The sequence below is a fragment of the Fusarium redolens genome (genome assembly GCF_020744475.1).
Source record: "Fusarium redolens strain MPI-CAGE-AT-0023 chromosome Unknown BKA55scaffold_23, whole genome shotgun sequence".
Lineage (NCBI taxonomy): Eukaryota > Fungi > Ascomycota > Sordariomycetes > Hypocreales > Nectriaceae > Fusarium > Fusarium redolens.
This window is the reverse complement of record NW_025763686.1, coordinates 179,418-200,040: the sequence shown is the minus strand read 5'-3', so window position 1 is coordinate 200,040 and position 20,623 is coordinate 179,418. Positions and strand designations below refer to the sequence as shown.

The 20,623-nt window shown below is 48.7% G+C and overlaps 8 protein-coding genes across 8 annotated transcripts; 4 read left to right on the top strand and 4 right to left on the bottom strand.

Annotated features, from left to right (window-relative positions):
- Positions 1-262: 262 nt before the first annotated feature.
- BKA55DRAFT_583402 (uncharacterized protein) lies at positions 263-597 on the bottom strand. The gene has a single exon (XM_046194209.1). The coding sequence runs from the start codon at positions 585-587 to the stop codon at positions 333-335; it is 255 nt and encodes an 84-aa protein (XP_046042898.1). The 5' UTR covers positions 588-597; the 3' UTR covers positions 263-332.
- Positions 598-692: 95 nt separating this feature from the next.
- BKA55DRAFT_545402 (heterokaryon incompatibility protein-domain-containing protein) lies at positions 693-3,879 on the top strand (the record flags this gene model as incomplete). Its single annotated transcript, XM_046190814.1, has 6 exons — positions 693-1,071; positions 1,126-2,013; positions 2,065-2,631; positions 2,959-3,125; positions 3,374-3,675; positions 3,849-3,879. 6 exons carry the CDS (start codon positions 693-695, stop codon positions 3,877-3,879), a joined length of 2,334 nt encoding a protein of 777 aa, XP_046042897.1.
- A 2,072-nt stretch (positions 3,880-5,951) lies between these two features.
- BKA55DRAFT_470475 (heterokaryon incompatibility protein-domain-containing protein) lies at positions 5,952-6,758 on the top strand (the record flags this gene model as incomplete). Its single annotated transcript, XM_046186138.1, has 2 exons — positions 5,952-6,507; positions 6,601-6,758. Coding segments are annotated over 2 exons (714 nt in total), but the record flags the coding sequence as incomplete, so codon positions are not given.
- Positions 6,759-8,819: 2,061 nt separating this feature from the next.
- On the bottom strand, positions 8,820-9,895 carry BKA55DRAFT_207475 (uncharacterized protein). Its single transcript, XM_046185137.1, has 3 exons — positions 9,721-9,895; positions 9,304-9,661; positions 8,820-9,237 (listed from the first exon to the last, which is right to left on the bottom strand). The coding sequence occupies exons 2-3, from the start codon at positions 9,589-9,591 to the stop codon at positions 8,914-8,916; spliced, it is 612 nt and encodes a 203-aa protein (XP_046042895.1). The 5' UTR covers positions 9,592-9,661; positions 9,721-9,895; the 3' UTR covers positions 8,820-8,913.
- Positions 9,896-10,088: 193 nt separating this feature from the next.
- On the top strand, positions 10,089-11,294 carry BKA55DRAFT_526173 (uncharacterized protein; the record flags this gene model as incomplete). The annotated part of the gene is made up of 1 exon (XM_046188812.1): positions 10,089-11,294. One exon carries the CDS (start codon positions 10,089-10,091, stop codon positions 11,292-11,294), a length of 1,206 nt encoding a protein of 401 aa, XP_046042894.1.
- A 3,051-nt stretch (positions 11,295-14,345) lies between these two features.
- On the bottom strand, positions 14,346-15,300 carry BKA55DRAFT_696640 (S-adenosyl-L-methionine-dependent methyltransferase; the record flags this gene model as incomplete). Its single annotated transcript, XM_046200290.1, has 2 exons — positions 14,346-14,740; positions 14,817-15,300. The coding sequence occupies 2 exons, from the start codon at positions 15,298-15,300 to the stop codon at positions 14,346-14,348; spliced, it is 879 nt and encodes a 292-aa protein (XP_046042893.1).
- A 549-nt stretch (positions 15,301-15,849) lies between these two features.
- BKA55DRAFT_715737 (uncharacterized protein) lies at positions 15,850-17,779 on the top strand (the record flags this gene model as incomplete). Its single annotated transcript, XM_046200891.1, has 2 exons — positions 15,850-16,852; positions 17,036-17,779. 2 exons carry the CDS (start codon positions 15,850-15,852, stop codon positions 17,347-17,349), a joined length of 1,317 nt encoding a protein of 438 aa, XP_046042892.1. The 3' UTR covers positions 17,350-17,779.
- Positions 17,780-19,869: 2,090 nt separating this feature from the next.
- On the bottom strand, positions 19,870-20,306 carry BKA55DRAFT_545396 (uncharacterized protein; the record flags this gene model as incomplete). The annotated part of the gene is made up of 2 exons (XM_046190813.1): positions 19,870-20,052; positions 20,103-20,306. 2 exons carry the CDS (start codon positions 20,304-20,306, stop codon positions 19,870-19,872), a joined length of 387 nt encoding a protein of 128 aa, XP_046042891.1.
- Between the last annotated feature and the right edge of the window lie 317 nt (positions 20,307-20,623).

The following is a 20,623-nucleotide window of genomic DNA, read 5'->3' as shown; positions in this document are numbered from 1 at the left end:
AATAGAAATTTTTCTATAATTTAATATAAATAAATTATTAGGTTATTACAGAAAACGTAAAAAAACTTCCATACGCACCCAGGTGCGCACCTATTGGGCCCCCGTTGACCATCCACGCTTACATAATTCCCACGGGTACCCGTGTGCCTATTGGGCCCCAAGACTTTTGACGGCTGCCTCTGTAGATGCCCCGCATTTTTGTGACCAACTTCAAGGTGGAGCCTCGAAGTTGGCGCGGATCACACCCTACACCAACGGGTAACCTGTTCCCACTTCTGCCCATTTTCCAGCATTTAAGGCCGGCTGAGCAAATCAGAATACCAGATTAAGCGCTAACAGTATGGGGTAGACCCCGGCGAGACGGCGAAACCGCAAGACGGCTGGGCATAATCGTACGTGTTGCAAGGCGCAGAGCTGTGATTGGGCTGCAGCAGGTGTGCCTTTAGCGCCCAGTCACGGAGAAAGCGCTTCATGAGCCAATCAATATTTGCAGACAGCGCCTCCACCACCATATGCTTATTGAGTGCGAAAGCTCCCAACGAGATAAAGAGACAATTAGCACGGAATACGAAAAAAGCAATAACCATTTTCACTTCATTTCAATTTTTCCTTCTCTTGTTTCCTCTCCCCGCCATCTTAGCAGCCCTCAACCTAGCGCATCAAGAAGGAAACTACCTCACATCACCTCAATAATGCTCTGTTCAAAGTGCAAGGGTTGCCTCCAGACGGAAGCTTGCCTGACCACTGCCCAGGCATGTCACTCTTTAGCACATCACCAGACGTACCAGAGTCTGGAGCAAGCTATTGACGCGGGATGTTATATCTGCAATCGTTTCTGGGAGGCCCTGAGTGCCCAAGAGCATGTGCTTCTCTCTAGCACTGTGGGCGAAGGAGTAGAGCCATCAGGTGCATATTGCGCCATTGAATCAGTTCAACACTATCTCACAAGTACTTCTCTGGATGATGGGAAGTCTTATGGTCACCCTGGCTGCTACCTTCTACAGGTTGCATACAACAAGCCTGCCATCACAACCTGCTTCAGAGCGAGCTTTCTTCTTGAACCCGTCGAGTGTCAGTGGCTGCGCACCTCTCCTAGAATTGACTCCAAAGCTAATGACACCGTAGGTGCAAATACAAACCTCGCACGTCAGAGCCTCGCCCAAAGCACACAATCCCCAGAGACATTATCTTTGGCCAAGGATTGGGTCAGAGAATGTACCGCGCATCATGAACGATGCAAAACGCCCGTCGGCGAGAAGCCATGGTACCCGACACGCCTGCTCTCCTTCGACCTCCCTGAGGCATCAATAGTCCGCTTGCTGGAGACGGATCAAACAACTCCTGTTGGACAATACATGACACTCACTCATCGCTGGGGACCTGTTGACCATATAATATTAACGAAAGAAACATATCCACAGCTGCTCGAAGGCCTTCCCTTATCTACCCTACCCCAACTCTTCCGGGATGCCGTTTCTATCTGTCGCCATTTGGGCGTAGGATATATTTGGATTGATTCCCTCTGCATCTTCCAGGGCAAGGATAACATTGGAGATTGGCAGCATGAGGCTTCGCTTATGAAGAATGTGTACTCAAATTCATTTTGCAACATCTCGGCGGCCGACACCCCCAATTGTTCTCAGTCGATTTTCAACAGCAGAGATCCCCGTTTGCTTAACCCCCAAGTGGTAGAGCTGACCCTGTGTGGGGAGGGCAGCGCAAAGATCACAGAGAGTTTTGTCCTTTCAGATTATAGGTTCTGGAAATCGGAGGTCTCAAACGCCCTTGTGAACAAAAGAGGTTGGGTTCTTCAGGAGCGCTTCCTAGCCCCTCGCATCCTTCACTTTAGCAGGCGACAACTCATCTGGGAGTGCTGCGAGAAAGACGCTGCGGAAGTCTATCCTGATGGTCTGCCGCTTGCCCTCTCGACATCCTCGGACGCGAGATTTAAACAGATGGATTCATCCGACTATACTGGTCGAGTGGGCCGGTACAAGTACCGCGAGGCTGACGGTAATTCCGCTCCTCATTTGCTGTGGCTTCGCATTGTGGAACTGTATACAGCTTCTGCGCTCACAGTTCCCAGCGATAAGCTCATTGCGTGTTCCGGTATTGCCAAAAGGGTGGCCGAGATCGTGCAGGACGATTACGTCGCTGGTATGTGGCGTCGGTATCTAGAAGGCGAACTGCTGTGGATGGTACAGGGCAATCATCAGCCCGGACGTTGGACGCGACCTAGAGAATATCGTGCTCCCAGTTGGTCTTGGGCTTCAATTGATGGCCCGATCACTCCCGGCGAGCCACGAATTCAAGATTCGTTGATTACGGTTGAAGACTACCACCTTGATTACTGGACAAGCGATAAGACTGCTGCAATTCGTGGTGGTTGGCTACGCCTTCGTGGAGTCCTCAAGAAGACAACTTTAGCACGCAAAAGCTCTACGCCGGGCGGAGGCTACCATTGGGACATGATGTTAGATAATGAAAGGGTCAATGTCCTGGAGGAGGCATCGCCGGGCAACACTGAGCCGCGAGTGATGCTTGATATTCTCCAGGAAGACTTTAAGGAAGAAAACACCAAAGGATTGTTGTTCTCTATGTGTGCTAGGTCGAAAACTGGGGATGGAAGAGGTATGTACATACTGCTGTTCAAGATGGTTGAAGGAGAGACGGGAACCTTTCGCCGTATCGGCCTTGCCTATGCCTGGAGTGAGAAGGTGAAGGAAAGGATCCTAGCGAGTAGCGCGAGAGAGCCGCAATTACCATGTCTTGAGTATCGAGATGGATTGCATTCTATATGCATCATCTAGAGCACGTTAAGGCATGAGGCACGGAAATACTAAGATATCTCATGCCTGCGATGAAGTGCCAGTACATCACACGAGAGCCAATCAAAGCCTTCGATTACAGTGCTTGCAGAGGGCCTGATTTCAAACAACATGAGGAATCTTTTCATAGAAAACTTAGAGTCAATCTACGATGTTTGGGTGGCCATGCTACAAAAGTCCACATTGCCGTCCAGTATGGCATCCAATGACCCGCGCATCAGCCTTGTACTTCAGGACTTGGCAGAAGAATCTGAGAACACAGATGTGGCGCTTTCGAGACTCGCCTCGGTTCAATTGGTACGGTGAATTCTTTACAAAGCCGGATAAAATCCGACCGTCGAAGTGGCAGGGTCGTCCTCGGAAAGAGGGCTGACAGCATCGCGATGGACATGTTTGTCAGCGCTCTCAGTTCGGCTCAAGGAAGGACCGTCGCTCGACGTCAGGCATTTTGGCGTCGGAGTATTCACAGGTGGCGGGCGAGTCTCGCAAGGAATGCACCACTTCTCATTATTACTCACACTGCAAAAGCAGAGCGGATTATGTAGGTAGCCGCCCCGAACAAAAAGAAAAATCAAATTATAATTAATTCACGCCTCACAAGTCGAGATTTGAACGTGTCCAACAAGACTTTGGATGAACTTGCAGCCGAAATTTACGGCAGGTACCCTGCAGAACTCATCCAGGCTGCAGAATACATGACGCGGGTTGGAGAGTCAGGGAAAGAGATTGATGCCGCAGAAAAGAGGGTCCACTTAGAAAAGCTAAAGGTCTTGGCTCGGTCCGTTCCTGGCATGAGTTCGGAGTTAGCCATGCATAACCTGGATGTGGAGTCACCAGTTGTGGGGAAGTAAGTCACAATCGGCGATTACGTTGGCGTGATTGCATATACTGCACCACCCTTTGGCTCCAGAACTAGCCGACGTATCCTTGAACGAGATCTCGCTAAAAGCCATTAGCCACAAGCTTTGACCAAAAGTAAATCAGACTCACAAACAGCAATAATTGCTGAAAAGTCCAAAGAATTAGAAAAAAGCAGGAGGTTTGTGTCTGAGAACAGAGCAGTGACCAAATTTCTTAAAAATACAGCCCTTAATATAGGTCATAAACGGTCCCCAAACGGGAGAATGTATCTAAACAATATCTTGTCTAAGCGCGCGGCAAGTAAGCGATGTTAACTTCGCGAGATGAAACCATACTTTGGGGATGTCCCACCATCCTCAGTCTCCATAATTAGGCGCCCGGGATATTCTCCCGGGTTATCCTTCGCTCCCACAAATCAAACATCGGAATGTACGCAAGGTGCCTTCACCTCTTAAGCAAAGAAAAGTGTCGCAGGCCGGGCATGGTCTCAACGAGCCTCAAGAACAGCCCTTAGTAATCAAGCTGGGTGATTTAAAATAAAACCTGTGGGATGGAATACCCCACACAGAAGATAGAACCAATCAACTCACTACTGCTGCTCATTCTGAATGACCCGACCTTCAATCCATTTTAAGCACATCCAGTGCGACAAAAAGCCAGGTGTTTCCACCGCCATCCACTCCGTGGAGACCACGAGCTCTCGGCTGTCAGGACCTTACGAAATGGTCGATCGCTGAATCCTACTTTCGAGGCCTGCAAACTGATGGGTGCCTTTTTTATCACGGAAGATTACTCCGGAGGCTTGTTTTACTATATTCTGCATCTCTGCTTTGAGGCGCAGTGCTCATGGTACGCAATTTCTCGGCTATTCTGCTCTTATCGTCCACCTAGTAAGTACCAAGACAGGCAGTATATTTATGCATTATCAGATCAAAGCAATACTAAATACGCCTTATATATACCAGTACAATATAGAGATATTCTTAAATTGTATTAAGAGGCAACTTGGAATACAGAAGGATAGTATACTTAAGTCAAAAGACCTCAGTGGCAGTATAACTACGGCCAAATCGGAGGTAATATTTAGAGGGATTGAGCCGGAGACCATTATTGAGACCTGTTTGTCTGGTAAGATCAACTTTAAGGTATTATTAGAGGGTGTAAGTATAACTGGAGCTGGAGCACTGGGTCTGTTTCGAGTAAAGACAGCGCTCGGAAGGGATGCGCATCTTGACTAGAAATAGATACGTGAGATGCAGAAAGAGGAGAAGGATATCTGAAGAAACTGGGCCTGTTTATCTTATTGCCATCTACCTATGACAACCACGCATAGCTCTATCAGTGTTCTAAAATTAACTGGCGTGTGGAATCGAGGGAGGATTTGTGGGCGCTTGGCTAACCAGTAATCAGCCCGGTTGAAGCGCGGCCACTCCCTTCCAGGGAAGTTAGTAGGGATGTAGCACCCCATTAGTAGGGGAAGCGCTGTCTGCTTCCACCCTTCTTGTTGTTTCCGCTACCTTATCCCGTCTACAAAAATCCTCATTCCCTTTCGATCATAAATTCTCCATGCAAACTTCCCAGTCGACCTTACGAACCGGATTTGGCCGCGAAATGTCCCGTAACATGAGTCTAGATGTTGATTATCGACGTGAATACGATGCACTGGAGCATGCCCTGGCTGAGCAAGCTGTCGGTACCCGCCTCTGCAGCGACTGCCAGGCTGCAAACGTACTAGACCTATTTAAGCCATTTGGATCCGGTGCCCAACCCCCTCATCCCCGCAAAGTCCTCCGGTTCGACTCCACGACGGATCTCACCCTTAGGAGTACTTGTCCTTTCTGCCGATTTTTGTGGAGGGTCATTCGTGACGGAAACAAGAACTGCTGCGCTGCCACTTGCCAGTCGGTCATCCACACCCTCCAGGATGGACAATCGATGACCAGGGATTCGAAATCAACCGAAGAAAAACTTCAGATTGAACTCTGGCTGCCGCAGGAGTGGGAATTGGGCTGGATCCGAACACGAATCAATGGTCAGAATGTCGATCGTCACATCTCCTTTGGCGGAATTCAATTCGTTCACCCCAAGTACGCAGATTACCAGCGAATCAAAGCGTGGTTGGAAACGTGCCGAGAGAGACACCAATCTTGTAACGAGCAGCAATCAATCTCGAGTCGCGGCTTGCATGGGCTTTCACGGTCATGTCTAAGGTTGATCGATGTCAAGTCCCGCTTAATTGTGCAAACGCTGCATTGCGTACCCTTCGTCACTCTCTCCTATGTCTGGGGAGAGGCGGCCTCACGCACCTTTAAGGAAAAAGCGCTGGTATCCGAGTCGTATCATGTGAGCGACAACGTATGTCTAATGGATAGACAGCCAATTGCTCTTCTCGAAGGAAACCTTCCTCAAACTTTTGAGGACGCTATCGGTTTCACAAAGCGTCTAGGAGAGCGATACATCTGGATTGACGCTTTGTGCATTCCTCAAGATGAACCTGGCATTAAAGCACAGCAAATCTCGCAGATGGATCAGATTTACTCCAGCAGTATCTGTACCATAGTTTCGCTCGAGTCAGGCGTCGAGGGAGGATTGCCAGGGTCCAGCTACAAATCCCCAAGAAATGTCGACCAATATCTCGAACAGTTACCTGGAGGCTTAAAAATAGCTAGCCCATTAATGAGCCTCAGGCTGCTCATGGAAGGATCTCCCTGGGAAACACGAGCTTGGACGATGCAGGAGCATTTGCTTTCCAGAAGAACATTGTTTTTTGGCAAGCAACAGGTCTTTTTCATTTGCGGCGAGATGACGACGAAAGAAAGTTGGGCCCAACCCCATACTAAGGCATACGACCTTGATGCTGATCTCGAATCTCTTGATGAATGGGCGGAGTATTGTCTCCCACTACCAACAGCGACCCCACGACACAGTTTGCAGCAATCATACCAGACCTGTGCCAGTCTTTACTCTCATCGCAACCTCACTTTCCCTAGCGACCGCTTCCGGGCGTTTGAGGGCTTACAAGCTCGATTGTCCAAACTATACCAAGTCGAGTTTATCCATGCTATGCCGATCGGCGATGTGAACTTCCTTGGAGCGCTGCTCTGGAGGCACTCATCCATGAATCCTACTCTAATGCGCGACTTGAATTCTCCTTCATCAACTCTCCGTCGATGGCCTCACTGGACCTGGCTCAGCCATCCTGGAGGAGTCGACTACGATCCATTCCTCTCCTGGAGTCATCGCCGAAGCTATGCGAAGTACCTCAAGCTTCCTCGCCCCAAGGCATGGTATCAAGGACTAAATGGGCAGTTCTACTCATTTATGAGCATGCCAACGTTGGACAATAGCGATAGAAGTTCCCCTTTAAGCTCTGTTGCCGATATGGCAACCGTACGAGTGCTTAAATTATCCGGACTGGCCTTGGACATTGATATTACGAAATGGTGTCGGCGTCAAGGAAGGTATCCATCATTGGAGGTGTGGCGCAACCCTAATTTCTCCACCGCTCGGGGCTCAATCAGCTTCCATATAGGAATGGTGGTTGATGATCAGCGAGACGGTAAGTGTAACCTCCCAGAAGGGACTCGGTACATTCGCCTTCTGCGCCTCAACCCAAGGGACCGACCAAAAATGCCCTGGTCTTTAATCCGGAATAAGTCACATCAGGTCCTTAAGCCACAGGCTACTCTAAATGATAGCAGCCAGCTTGTTCTCACCACAAACGAAAACGGGCCAAGAGCAGAGACAGAATTCTCGTCTGCTCTAGACTGGATCAGCCGCAGCGATGGTTTAGACGAGATAGAAGCGGACTCTGCTCTCCTCGTTGTGGGGGTCACCCCCCCTGAGATTGTTACCAGAAGGCTCGGCATTGCATATGTTAGAATGATGGACTTCTTAGTTGCCGGTGCTGTAGTGAAGGAAGTACTCTTGGGAGACTAGATGCCTGCATCTGGGTTATTGACCTTGACAACACGCGACTTGACGCTCTAGCAGCTGTTCTGCATCCCAAGGGCTTCAGCACACACAAAGTTCGCTCGACTAAGAACCCGTGGGTAGAGCTTAGAGGAGGCCATTGCACTGTCAACGACTGCGGCACAACTGGTTGCAATTTTGGATGGATTGAACTTGATCAGTCTGATTGCGATCATCTAGCTGGCACAGCACAAAGCCATGATAGAAAGGTTCTTGAAAACAACAGCAGGCAAGGTGAAGGAGGAAGGAAGAGGTAGAAAAGGGATTGGTCGGAAACTTTATAGTTCTATGGGTTTGCAAGAAAGTATGTCTCGACTCCGTGGCCCAATACTGTAGCACCTGAGCAAAGGCTCATAAAGTACGGTACAGTAGTCAACACTCAGTTTGCCTTCTTGAAACGTTTCTATCCTTAGTCAGCATATTGACTCGCTGCTAGTACATGCAGTAGCAGACAGAGGTGGTATGAAGTAAGAGATCGTAAAGTAGATATTGTACCGTACAGTACAGTCCTAGCAGCAGGAAGTCAACAAGGTAAGGAAGAGTATTTGCTTACCCTCATAAGCTTTCTTCTGCTAGCAGCAGCGTTAGATTACCGATTATCCAGTAGCGGAGGCGTAATGAAGCAAGAAGAATTACTTTTTGGCTACTAGTAGCGAGATTAATAGGCATCCTTGATTATTCCCATAAACTTTTATCTACTCGTAGAAGGGCCAGATTGATTATCTCCGTAGGGTTACAAGGGAGTCAATACCAGGCTTATATTCGCTACTAGTAGCTCTTGGGTCATGTAAGACTAATGGTTATCCCGTAAGCATTCTTCTACTAGTAGAAGGAAGCCTCTGGGTGTAATGAAAATTTTATAACTACAGGAATATTTGATTATCCTTATAAACTTCCATCTGCTAGTAGCAGAACCAGATTACCCATTACCCTGCAACCCTTTTTAGGAATTAAGATAACGGCTTACGTGGGTCAGCACATTGGCTGGCTGCTAGTAGCAGACGTGTCACGTAATAAAGCAGATGGCATTACTATTTGGCTACTAGTAGCAAGATAAGGACGTAAGCGAATCAGCCTAGGTCTACTACTAGTAGAGGGAAGCTTATGGGTGCTGCGAGGGGATAATGAGAATGGATTATGGAGCGAGGAGTAGCAGAGGCGTGACCAAGGTAATCAATACAGTAAGCAGCTTTGAGTTCTTCCCTTGTAGCACGGAAAGGTTACAGTATTAGTAATCCCCTAATCGAAATCATTAAGAACTACTTCGTCCACTTCGCTGACTTGATCTGTGGCCAGCAGCTACTTTCAAACCATCTACGACCGGACATAGGTAACAACGATCGCAACCGATGCTGCAACAATTTGCGCGAATGCAAAAGCAGTCCCCCAATCTCCCCCTACACCCCTCCAGAGTACTAGGTTGAGCCAAATGGAGGCAATCCCAAACCAAGCACATGAGCCTCTGAACGGCAATTCTATATGCATTCGGTCGGTCTGCCATCCTAAAATGAAGCGTATGCCTCTCATCCAAGCTGTTCCCTGGAACTTTTGATATGGAAGAGGCATTGCAACTTGGCTTGAACCCCTAAGGAAGTCAGAATATAATTTTTCGAAGGGGAAAGGATGAAATAAGACGCTATACATATTTGATGTCGTAGATGCAGCTCTCTTGCGCTAAACCTTCTAGTGTATACAGCCCATTGGCTCTTGCTGGGTCTCGGGCACACTCCTTCAGATGAGACAGGAACAGAAGCCGCTTACGACGCTGCTCTGCCTCCTCTGCTTCAACCTTGATATAAGGCTGGGACCATTCCTGCATACCAATCAGGCATTGTTCACTATGCTGAGAGTCGTTTAAGCATGTATCGTTGAGATCGAAGTACGGATCGGTCGGATGCCTTGCTATTATCTTTTCACATTCTTCTGACATTCTTGAGGTCGATTGAGTTCATGCGGATGGGACAACGACCATCCGGCTCGACAACACCGGCAAATTGAAACTATGTTTTTAATATTGTCAAATCTCAGACTCATCACGGGTAAATTCGTATTGACTAACAGCAGGGCGCTCAGCAATTATCCATGGTTGATAGTGGAATTAGCAATCTGCTGTATGTAAGCTAACCCCTCACTTCACAGGTATTGTAGATGCGGGGAACCAGGGATGACGAAACAGAACAGAGGAGAGACGTTTTTCAAACGAGTGGGGTTGTTCAAAAGCCGAACCCACCTCTGGCTTTGCGCAGGGGTTTGTTTATGAACCCCTGCATGACCAGGGAGCAGCTTTCAGTACCGTCTCCACTCAGCTAATTGAGACTGCCTTTGAGCCTAACATCCACCGATGTTGTAAGCTGCAGACTATAATTGGCTTGGACTCAAACCTCGTGTTGAAGGCCTCTGTTCCCTCTTCAAACTTGACGATACGCCATGACAACTCTATTGCGTCTCCCGGCAGAGATCACTGAGCTCATCTTTGCCGAGCTCCCACCAAGCGATCTTTTACGTCTCCGACAAGCATGCAGGGAGGCAAACGCGAGGACGATTCATATCGTCGGCCCGAAGCTCTTCCAGAAGGGCAATGTTACACTTGAACGTCAAAGTCTTCAGTGCCTCTCCAACGTATCCAAATGTCACCACCTTGCTAGTTCTATCCGAACGTTGAATATTTGCACCTATCAACATCTATCCTTCGGGGACATTCAACATACTGCGTCGCCTTTTGACTGGTACATGCAAGCCATAGATCTCCAGAGGGAACTCGAGGATCTAAAACAGCTGCTCCTTGGGGGACGAGACATCGAGGCTCTGGCGCAGATTCTAAGACGCCTTACTAGTTGCAAACGTATTAACATTTATCAAAGCGACCAGCCTTCCGATATGAGAAATCTGGATTGCGGCTTGAATATCTGGTCCCCGACAGCGTTTATAAATCAATCAAGCAAGGGTTTAGGGTCTGTTTGTGATATCTTTCACGTTGTCTTGGCTGCTGTAGTAAGCAGCGGATTGGATATCGAGATTCTTGACTTCACTTGTCCTAAGCTATTGATGGGGGGGTCTACTCCCGTCATGCACGAAATGTTCGCGGGGCTCCCTTCTGCTATCTCTGAACGACCTGGCCTTGAAAGCCTTAGAGATCTCCGCATTCTCATTGACCTAACTAAGGACATATCGACAGGTTGGGTGTCTGAATTTGTTCATTTCATGGGCTTATTTCCTCAACTTGTAGACCTTCAGCTCCACTTTCAGCCTCAGCTTCGATTTGATCGTGAAAGTTGTAAGGAATTTGCGACACTTTGGTCAACTCTCTATATTCCTAATCTAGAAAAGCTTGACCTCGGTTCGATCGACTGCACCGGCTCGGACTTAAGCCTTTTCATCCTCCGTCATCGTACAACACTTCGGGAAATTCATCTTGAAACAATAAACCTAATTGATGGAACCAATGGTTGGCATCTGATAATTGAAATTCTTATGTGTATGTTTGACGCGGTCTCTTTTGCCATGGTGGAGTGTCTGAGTGCAGGAAGAGAATTGCAGTATTTGAGCGATGACGGTGAAGACTTTGACGTCCTTGAAGCCACGAGCCCCGCAGGCTTAGGGGACATTGCACTGTCACTGCGCCGAGCAATTTGATGGTCTTATCTCATCCCTACAACAGATCAATTGTGTGTATGGCTATACCACGATCACGAGTATTGTATATTATAGTACATATATCGCCAAATTTTAGACCTTTTATTGATTTTAACTTGTATGCTCCAGAAATCTAACGGGAAGAATGTTTAACGGCCCGTCTGGTAAGTAATCGCAGACGAAATGTGAAGTGGACAATCATGAATTAGTCTACACCTAAACCGTAGAATTGGTCCTATTGAATCTAGCATGGGGGAGATATTGTTGACGATAGTTATATTCTACGCTTGTCTGATATCTGTTGGTTAAGAATTTCTATTTTATAGAGGCTAATTGAAAACTTGGGATTGATTTGCGTCAAATAACTTATTGTAAGACTATCTTTCATAGCTTTTCCGGCCAGCAGAACAGGTCAACATATGAATCACTTGAAGCTATGCAGAATGTCTCGTGGTCCAGAATCTCGTGCTTGCGAATTGTTCGGCCGCCAGGTGTGAAAAACATGAGTGGCCAACCAGGTTTTACGTATACTTTCAATTTCATCTTAAGCCAACCGCCGAGGTGGAGGGCTAGCATAAGATGGATCGGCCAGAGTTTCGGCTGACACGGATGGCTGCCAGCACGATAGGCACCAGGGGCTGGCAAGAGGTAGCGTGTTATCACGAAATATATAGGTGGGTCAGCATGAGAAGATAGACAGACACAATAGCTGGCCGATACGGGTTCTGGCCAGCAGATTAATGCTGGCTAACTGGCCAGAGTTGCTGCCGGCACGGATGGTTGCCGGCACGAGTGGGCGTCAGTGGTCAGCACAGGGTGGCGTGCCGGCAGGGCTACGTAAGTGGGCTGGCATGAGGAGATAGACCGATACGGACTTGTGCCGGCATTGAACATGCCGATCTTGTGTTATCGCTTTGATGGCAGGACCTGTGCCTGTCTCCAGGGTAACCATAACAGTACTCCCCCTGGTTCCAACCAGTCTACCCCTTGTACAGCCCGAGATGGAGCGGTACAAATTTTATACCAGTCGCATCGGAATGATCCATTTCCTCAGACTAGTCCACAAATTAAGGTTAACTAGTACATCCTCTATACTAGTCTTAACTAACTACCCGACTGGTCGACTCATACTGTCATGCACTACGACCAGGATGTAGAGGTCCGTGTACTAATTCTATACTACCAGTATACCATTCCAACCGTTCCAAAAATTTTCACCTACCAATCCATCCTAACAGGTACGTCATCACTACCGGTCCCACAATCTTCCTCTATTAGGACTTCTTAAATGGTCGGTTCTTACTGGTCTACTCCTTGCTTACAACAGGTATTCGATTTTCGGTCCGCATCACACTTTAGTCCCGGACCCTGGTAATGACGGACCAGTCCCATCTTCGCGCAGTCAAGCAGATAAGCTAGGGGAATGGCTCCCCTTAGGGCTGCTCCACCCTCGATCGCCTAAGCTATTGGTCATCTTTGGTACTCGTCCATCTGTACCAACAGTAGGACGTTCAGGTACGGCCTGCTGCCCAAACTGGGACATGCCTTGTACCGGTAGGGCTAGACTGATTATCCCTCCAAGGCCCAATCCACAGATTTATCAATCACCAACCATTACTGGCTCTCCACATCGGGGTCCTGCTGAGCCTCATTCTTCTCCACTCCATCGCTACACCCGCGGCAATCCATGGTTTGGCAACGAAGCGGGTTAGGGTTTAATTATTCCCAGTCAAAGTTTGATATAATATCTAACTTCCGGCTTTGCAGCACATGCTGAGAAAAGTAAACAGGACGATACTGGTGAAGCAGGCAAGTAGGTGTTTCTGCGATGAAAGAAATGACGGTGATTGTTATCGCTTTGAATATTCTAGAGAGAAAGGGGGATAATAGGCGCTAAGCATACTATATTGGCTTGTTTAATTGTTAGAGTCTCGCTTGGCGTGAATCTGGCAGACACTTCATTTCCAAGTTGACGAGCTCAACAAGACATGAGCCGTAATATGCAACCTCAGCAAAGCTTTGTGCCACACTATTGTTTCTTGTGGCAGTACATCGCTTGCATCGCAGATCATTTGTTTCTACTAGAAACGCGGGCTTTCTCTTCTCTTCCTCTTGTAGCCTCCTCTCCTTCTCTTCCTCCTGCAGCCATCTCTCCTTCTCTGTCTCTCGCAGTCTTCTCTTCTCTTCCATCAACATCTTCTCGCTTAAACTGAGGCGATCCTCCCTAGAGAGGGCTAAAAAGCCCTGGAACTGTCCGTTGATCATATCGTCTCGGATCAAACTGTCTGAGGTCGAGAACAAAGCGTCTTCCTTAACCTTACTAAGTAATTGTGCTTATGATGTCACGGCCTCAGGGTAGCTCACCATTGTGATATAAGACAGGTTTGGAAAGGTTGGCTTTTCGCTAATATAGAATACTTGGTCCTCACGTTCATGGAGGTGGGTGCCAGCCCTGTTATACCAAGCCAGATGACAAGGCCCGCGTGCTATTCAACCAGGCTGTCACATCAAAACCAACATTGTCACATTCAAAGGTCCATGCAGCCACCCGAAAAGTCACAATTTAAACCCTGTCGAAGCCGCTGCCTTTCCAGCTAACATTGCAGTGCCTTCAGTCACCGCCAGTTGTCTTTTTCTTGAGTTGCTGGTGGAAACAAGGATACCGTAAAGATACAAAGACTGCAGATGCAATCCCTGCAGCTATATTCATGCCGCTGCCTCGCTCAAGTGACGTGGTATCGGTACAGAACAACAAGGCAGGTTACTCATTGGTTGAAGAACCCCGTCAGAGTATGGAGGAGTTGTTAAGGGCGATTGCTCACTACGACACCCAGGCAGCCCATCGTCAAGGCACCCCGCTTCAGTTGTTGGGCTACGCCTTTGTCTGGTTCGTACATCACAAAGCTGAGGGTCGACGTAAAGAATTCAACGGCAATTTGCGACCTTAGGGGCCCGAATTACAGCTCATCACTGACTCAACCCCATCAACAAACTATTTGAGGAGGCCATTTTACCTTGGCTGGCTGTGGCCATGAATGCCAGCTTCACTCGCTATGATCCTGGCTTCTGCGCTGTCACAACAACAAGATGGAACATGGCATGAACCTCCCTGCGTTTAGCTGCCTTCCGAACCTCCGCTTTCACAACCTCCACCTCCTTCTGTGACCAACCTAAATGATCTCTGAAAGGCTTCGCTGTGAAGGCATCAACGCCGCTGGTGAAGTTCATGCTCAAGCAAGCCCCGATCTCTTTCAATCTCCTGTCCTTGGGCCACAGGCCTACAGGAAACTTGAACCTTTGCTCCGTAATGTTGTGGAAGCCAGCCTCCCATACCCAGTTCTTGAACTCAGGAGCAGGATCTAGCGTGCGGCCGATCTTGTCGTGGACTTTTTTGAGGTTATCCATCAACCCCACGAGAGCATTGTTCGGCTCCAGAGTTCCGTCGTCTGAGTAAAGCGTGTTGATAGTTTCCTGAAACTCCACCCACCCACCAGGATTTAGGTGATCGTAAAGTCGGCGTACGAGCGCCGGCCATGTAGCGACAGTGGATGTAGTCGTAATGCTTAGGCTCGTCCCAGTCTTCCTCAACATCGTCAACGTAGAATTGAACATTGGGTGGCACCCACCCAGGCTGGATAGGACTGAGATCAACGCCGACGACAGTTGCCTGAGGGTTCTCGTCTGCAAATTCAATGGCCCATAGGCCGGTGCCGGTACCAATATCGAGGACTCTAAGATCAGAGCTGTCCAGGTTTATGGGTGCGAGAAAAAGCTTATCCTGAAGCACGAGTCTGAAGGCGTGGTGAACCAGGTCGAGGCGATCTTGCACCTGCCCGTCGTTTGGGTAGTTATATGACCCTTGGTGGTAGCTGTGGTAGGTTCGCCCGTGTTTCTGCTCGTACCTAAGTATATAGCTGTCTATGGAGGCGGTCACCACTGAAAACTCATCGCCGTACCTCGATTCGTTCTCATAATCGTCAACTTCAACCTCGGCGGCTGCTGACATTGGTGCAAGCTATGGAGCACTGAAGGATGGTGTTGGAAGGGACAATTTGGCCAAAGAAATGTCAGGGCGAATCAAGGCGAACTGCGCCAAAGATAGCTGATGAGGCAACAGACTGCCTGATGCAACCTTTAAGCTCTTTCTCAAGTACCTCTTGCTCATCATTACGGCTGAATGATGGACCGCGTCATCTGATTTCCCTATATGCCGAATGAGGCTCCTACCGTTGTCTCTGAGTGCGGTCGGCTTACAATGAGCAGCTTACATGCATACTACCCACCATGTAAACCTGGTCCCACTCCACTTCGCGGAAGTGAGCCGTGTTAGATCCCTGCTCAGACCCCACCAAGAATCCTGTCAAGTGACAGGATTTGATCCCCCTGAATCTTGCCAGTTGACAGGATTTAACCCCCCGGAATCCTGTGACTTGACAGGATTTGGCCCCCTTGAATCCCGTCAAATGGCGAGATTCAACCCCCCTGAATCCTGTCGAGGAACAAGATTTGCCTCCCGGTCGGACTCGAGCTCACTCTTTCACTTTTCGTACTCATCATGGCTACCCAAGCCCAATCCTCTAGTAGCTGTTCTGCTGTTCTCACAGTCACTGTTGAAGGCACTCAGCTTGACATCAGAGCAGCCTCGAGAGAACAGCCCGATGCTCTCCGCACGGCACTGATCAAGGCCCTGGGTTTGGTAAAGCTCTCTCCTTCAGACTTTACTCTCCTTCAGCTTCAGGAGAAATTCCGCGTCTCTCTCGAAGGCGCGCGATCGAGAACACCGGATCGCCTGTCCGCAGTCGTCTATTCATGCAAACGAGGCACCATTCAAGAGACACTATGGGAGGCCCAGGTCTGGCGCTACGGCGGGACGCAGCTTGTCGATGCTGTTCACAGTGCCATCGGTAGTGTCTCTCTAGATGGTAAGCAATCCTCCGACACCATGGCGCTTCATCTATTAGAAGTCGGGGGACAACCTGCTGTCACTGCTTTCCACCTCATGAACTGCCCTGCGAACCTGGAAGAGTTTGGGAAGGTGAAGGACAAGTTCTTTGCCTACGGCGGCACATTCGCGCTGGCAGCATGTGCCGTTGCGATATCTGACAATGTCCAAGTCATGGCCTTACTTGAGGGGTTGCCGCCAAACCACAAGAGGGAATTGGTCGCGCATCTGTTCTGCGTGAGGCCACACAGTGATTTCTTCTGCATCGTCCAGGTCGTCTTCACATCAAAGGAACGCCCACAAACGAAGAGATGCCGTATCGGACCTGCCCCCCGCAAACCCAGGAATCGAGACGGAGAACGAGCCGCCACCACGATAGAGGAGGACGAGCAGCCGTGCAAGAGACGAGCAAGGAGGCCCTTGACGCAGCACGCCACTGACATGGCTTGCCAGCATGTGCTACCCCAAACTTCACCGACGGCCAGGCGTGAGAATCCCAACGAACCGGCAACCGTTGGTGACTCTTCGCCATCATACTCGCATGGAGCCGGAGGAACGGGCAGTTGCCAGACCTTTAGCAAGAGGATAGATCCTGCAGGTTCTTGTTCCGGTGATGGTAAGACCCTTTTGGTGTCCCCTCCTCTCCACCCCCGGCAGGCTTTCAAGGGTTAGGAAGTATTCGAGCTGACTTGGACACGGCAGACATGCTTCTAGACAGTAACAGCGATCCCTTCGGATATTACGGTATTGAACTGGACTCGATCGACTTCTCTACACCTTCTTTGTGAATGTTGCCAAGAAAAACACCACTTCTTCAGCGCCGACCTCAATGCGGGCAGGCCCATCGATCTCCTGTTTGTCTCCCGGTCTGGTCAAGATACCGTTGAAGTAGAAGGCGGATGGTCCTCGTTGAGAGATGAGTATGATGTTGCCGGGGAACGTTTCGCGTGGCGTGGGCTCGAGGGTACCGACGAATGGGCCGCGACACCGAAAGACAAAGGCTATCTTTCCAGTCGTCTACCAGAGCGACTCATCAGCAATATGAACGATCGCGCACTCGATACTCAAGTTCAGAGCTCACCTCGATTCTGCTGGCCTTTATCAAGCCAATGATCCTCTCCCTTCGACCTGGGTGTTTGCACTGCTCTACGGTGCTGCCTTGATACGACGCCCAATCGTTGTCGCCCAGCCCAACAAGCCAGCCTGCGAGGTTGCCTGCTTGCTCCAGAGGGTCGTCGCTATAGGTACCGGCACTCATGGGGTCTAGAACGTCAGCTTGCTCGTGGATTAGCGCTCTCTATTTGGCATGTGCTACCTACACTTGAATGATGACCGGAGGTCGAAATTCTATGCCTTTTTACCACGCTGAACCCCCCGCACATTTCACCGACATCCAACCTTCAATCACTTATGGTGGGCACTAAAGCCGTAGATTACCCGGTGGCTTTTTATGAGGGTGGGGGGACGGACTGGGAGGGACTGTATAACCGTGGCATTGCCAGATTGGGGGTTTGAGGGGCTTCAACGGTGAAGTGGGGAACGAAGTCGCTACCACGCCAGCACATTCAATTTCACGAGTTCCAAGAGTAATAAATTTATAATATGTTGCTAGGCTTATGGGGAAGTAGGCGCTGATAAATGCCATCGTTTCATGCTACTGCGTGTTTCGGCCCAGTCAACCAGAGAGATAGCATCGTATTCCACCTTGAACGCATAGATAATTGTCTTGGGAAAATTGTCTCGGCTAGTGGGACGACGGGCTATCGGTGCGATTTCAGTAGTTCATAGAGATCGCCGTCTTAGTTATGCTATGCTTTGGCGGATCGAGGAAGGAGTGCGGTGGTAAGGAGATGGAGTCAAGATGAAAGACGTGGCACGATGATTCCGCTCGCGGCGCGTCTTTGCTTGTGGGGGTGCGGATAGTCACGTTGCTAAGGCTGAGGCTGAGGCTGAGGCTGAGGCTAGTGGCTTCCAACCGCGACTGATGGGGTTGCTCTGGAGCCGCTCAAGTTTATGTGGAGGAATGCGCATTAGAAAGGAAATCCCGGGCTAAACATCGGTAAAGAGAAAAGTAGCCTTTTCGATGAGGTGCCAAGTCTAGGCCTAAGGCAGAAAAATGGTCTAATCCCGTTTCATCCGCTCCGACATAATAAAGGCGCCTAGGCTGTCCAATCAATCGTCAAAGAATTTTCTATAATTAGGTACACTCGAAATGACGCGGCCACTTTGATCACTTGCGCAATTGTCTTTCCGCTAACCTAAGAGCATGATACAAGAAACAGGAGAGCAAAGCCAGTTTCTAGATGTCTGATGAAGCCACCACAACAGAGGACAACGACATTGGTCTAATAACCGCCGCAAGCTTGGGGGTATGATCTCCCCTAATAAGAGCTAGCGAGTAGATGTAAGGTTTTTGGCATAACGCTATGACCCCAAGTCGCAATGCCACCTTCCTTGTACCTGGCATCGAGAGATCCTTAAACGAGAAACAAAAAACGGCATTGACTTGCTCCCAGGAACATAGTTCATCAAACACGTAAACAGCATTACTTTCTTCCTGGGAACAACAGATGCACTAATTGTGTAAACAGTATCGATTTGTTCCCAGGAATGTTAAGCAACACTGAAAGTAGTTACTACTTGTTCCTGGGAGCTACGCAACACTGAAAGTAGTTACTACTTGTTCCTGGGAGCTACGCAACACTGAAAGTAGTTACTACTTGTTCCTGGGAGCCACCAAACATGTAAACAGCATCAATTCGTTTCCAGGAACAATACAAGGGTTGTCAAACAAGTAAACAGCAATGTCTTGGTCCTGGGAACAGCCCAAGGTCTTGTGAAACATGTAACAGCATCGAATTATTCCCAGGAACATAATGAGTCACCAAATACGTAAACAACATCAATTTGTACCCAGGAACAAGACATTAATTAAGAAAACAGAATCAAGGGCTCTGTTTCTTGGAACATAAGCTCACCAACAGAGGATACAGCTCTTGTTTGTAGTAGAATGTGAATGTTTTACCAAGATTTTCGTTTATGTCCTCAGGTGTCGATGACGTAAACGTTCTCCTGTGTTGGGCGGGGCATACTTGATCCTTGCCCGATACTCGCCATTTCAAGGCCAAGCTTTACATGGAGATCCCCCCTTCTCCACATTCAGGCATGACTCTGGACAGGACCCAAGAGCGAGGCAACGCTCTTTTGCGTTGCTTGAAACAGTTCGTTATCAGCTATCCTTACTGAGGCACTCCCTAAACGCTCACAGACTCTTGCAATAAATTATAAACAACTGCATAGTGACACCTCATGCTAGCGCATTTGCCCTGCTTATCTACTTGCTCTTTGATGTTGAACTGTCGAACATCCCGCCCCTTTTGTGGTTTTTCAGGCGTGCATGTCACGCCTTCGCCAACACCGAGCGACTACCTGTGTAGGCCTACAGCAGACACGCTAAAATTGTGGAATTAACCGCTCCAGATGGCGAATCAAATAGAGACTGCTAAATTTATCTAGGTACTCCCAGGCATTGTAGCGACAAAAGTCGCCAGCTCTTGGTGACCCATAGATGAAACATTCACTGCTTAGATTGCCGGGCATCATCGCATCTAAGATCAAGTATAATTTATTGCGTTATTCCTCTCCAGACTCCGCCTCAGAGCCTCCTCTAGGCTCTGATAATGGGTTCCCTATTAGCACCAGCCATTCTGGGCTACATTCCTGCCGCTGCTCCCGTCCCTTCACTGACCTTTGACTGTTCCTTTGGCGTGCAACATCCGCGGCTGTCGCTAGCACAGGCAAAGGGAAGCTTTCATTCTGTCACACTTTATTAGTCACAGTAAGCATATTGTGTCAGTGAGACTGACTTTTTCCTCGTCAGACAGCGGTAACGCTTTGTCAGTAGACTTAAACTCATACTTTTCGCCCTTGCGACGTATACAGACATATACTTCGGCGTCATAAACCTGGTGGATATTGAGGCCGTTATTCTTGAGTGTGCTCCATTTTTTCTTGAAGTTCTCATTACTCCGGTCTCTCTTTCTCACGCGCATGTTCTCAATGACCGCCATTGTTATCGCGACGAGAGAAAGTTGATAGAACAATCAGCTAGGGACAGGATACATATAGCAATCCTTCTCTGGTCCATTTCCAGCAACCGCAGGGATGATAATTTTGCTTTCGAGTTTTGTGTATTTAGGAAGCTGTTTTTGGCTCCCCTGCGATGATGCTGGCCAGTGATCTGCTTCTTGTTTTAGGGTAGATGCACGCCCCGCCAGAGGAGTGCATTTCGACAACATGAGAAAATGCCATAATCGGGTTCATAGCTAAGTACACACCATCGGGGCGCTATATATAGGTCATCTTTGTAAAAAGGACTGGTTTTGGC

Coding starts and splice junctions, on each gene's coding strand:
- BKA55DRAFT_583402 (XM_046194209.1), bottom strand. CDS start 587: ATGGTTATTGCTTTTTTCGTATTCCGTGCTAATTGTCTCTTTATCTCG.
- BKA55DRAFT_207475 (XM_046185137.1), bottom strand. CDS start 9,591: ATGTCAGAAGAATGTGAAAAGATAATAGCAAGGCATCCGACCGATCCG. Junction 9,238..9,303: donor GCATCTACGACATCAAATAT/GTATAGCGTCTT, acceptor TAGGGGTTCAAG/CCAAGTTGCAATGCCTCTTC.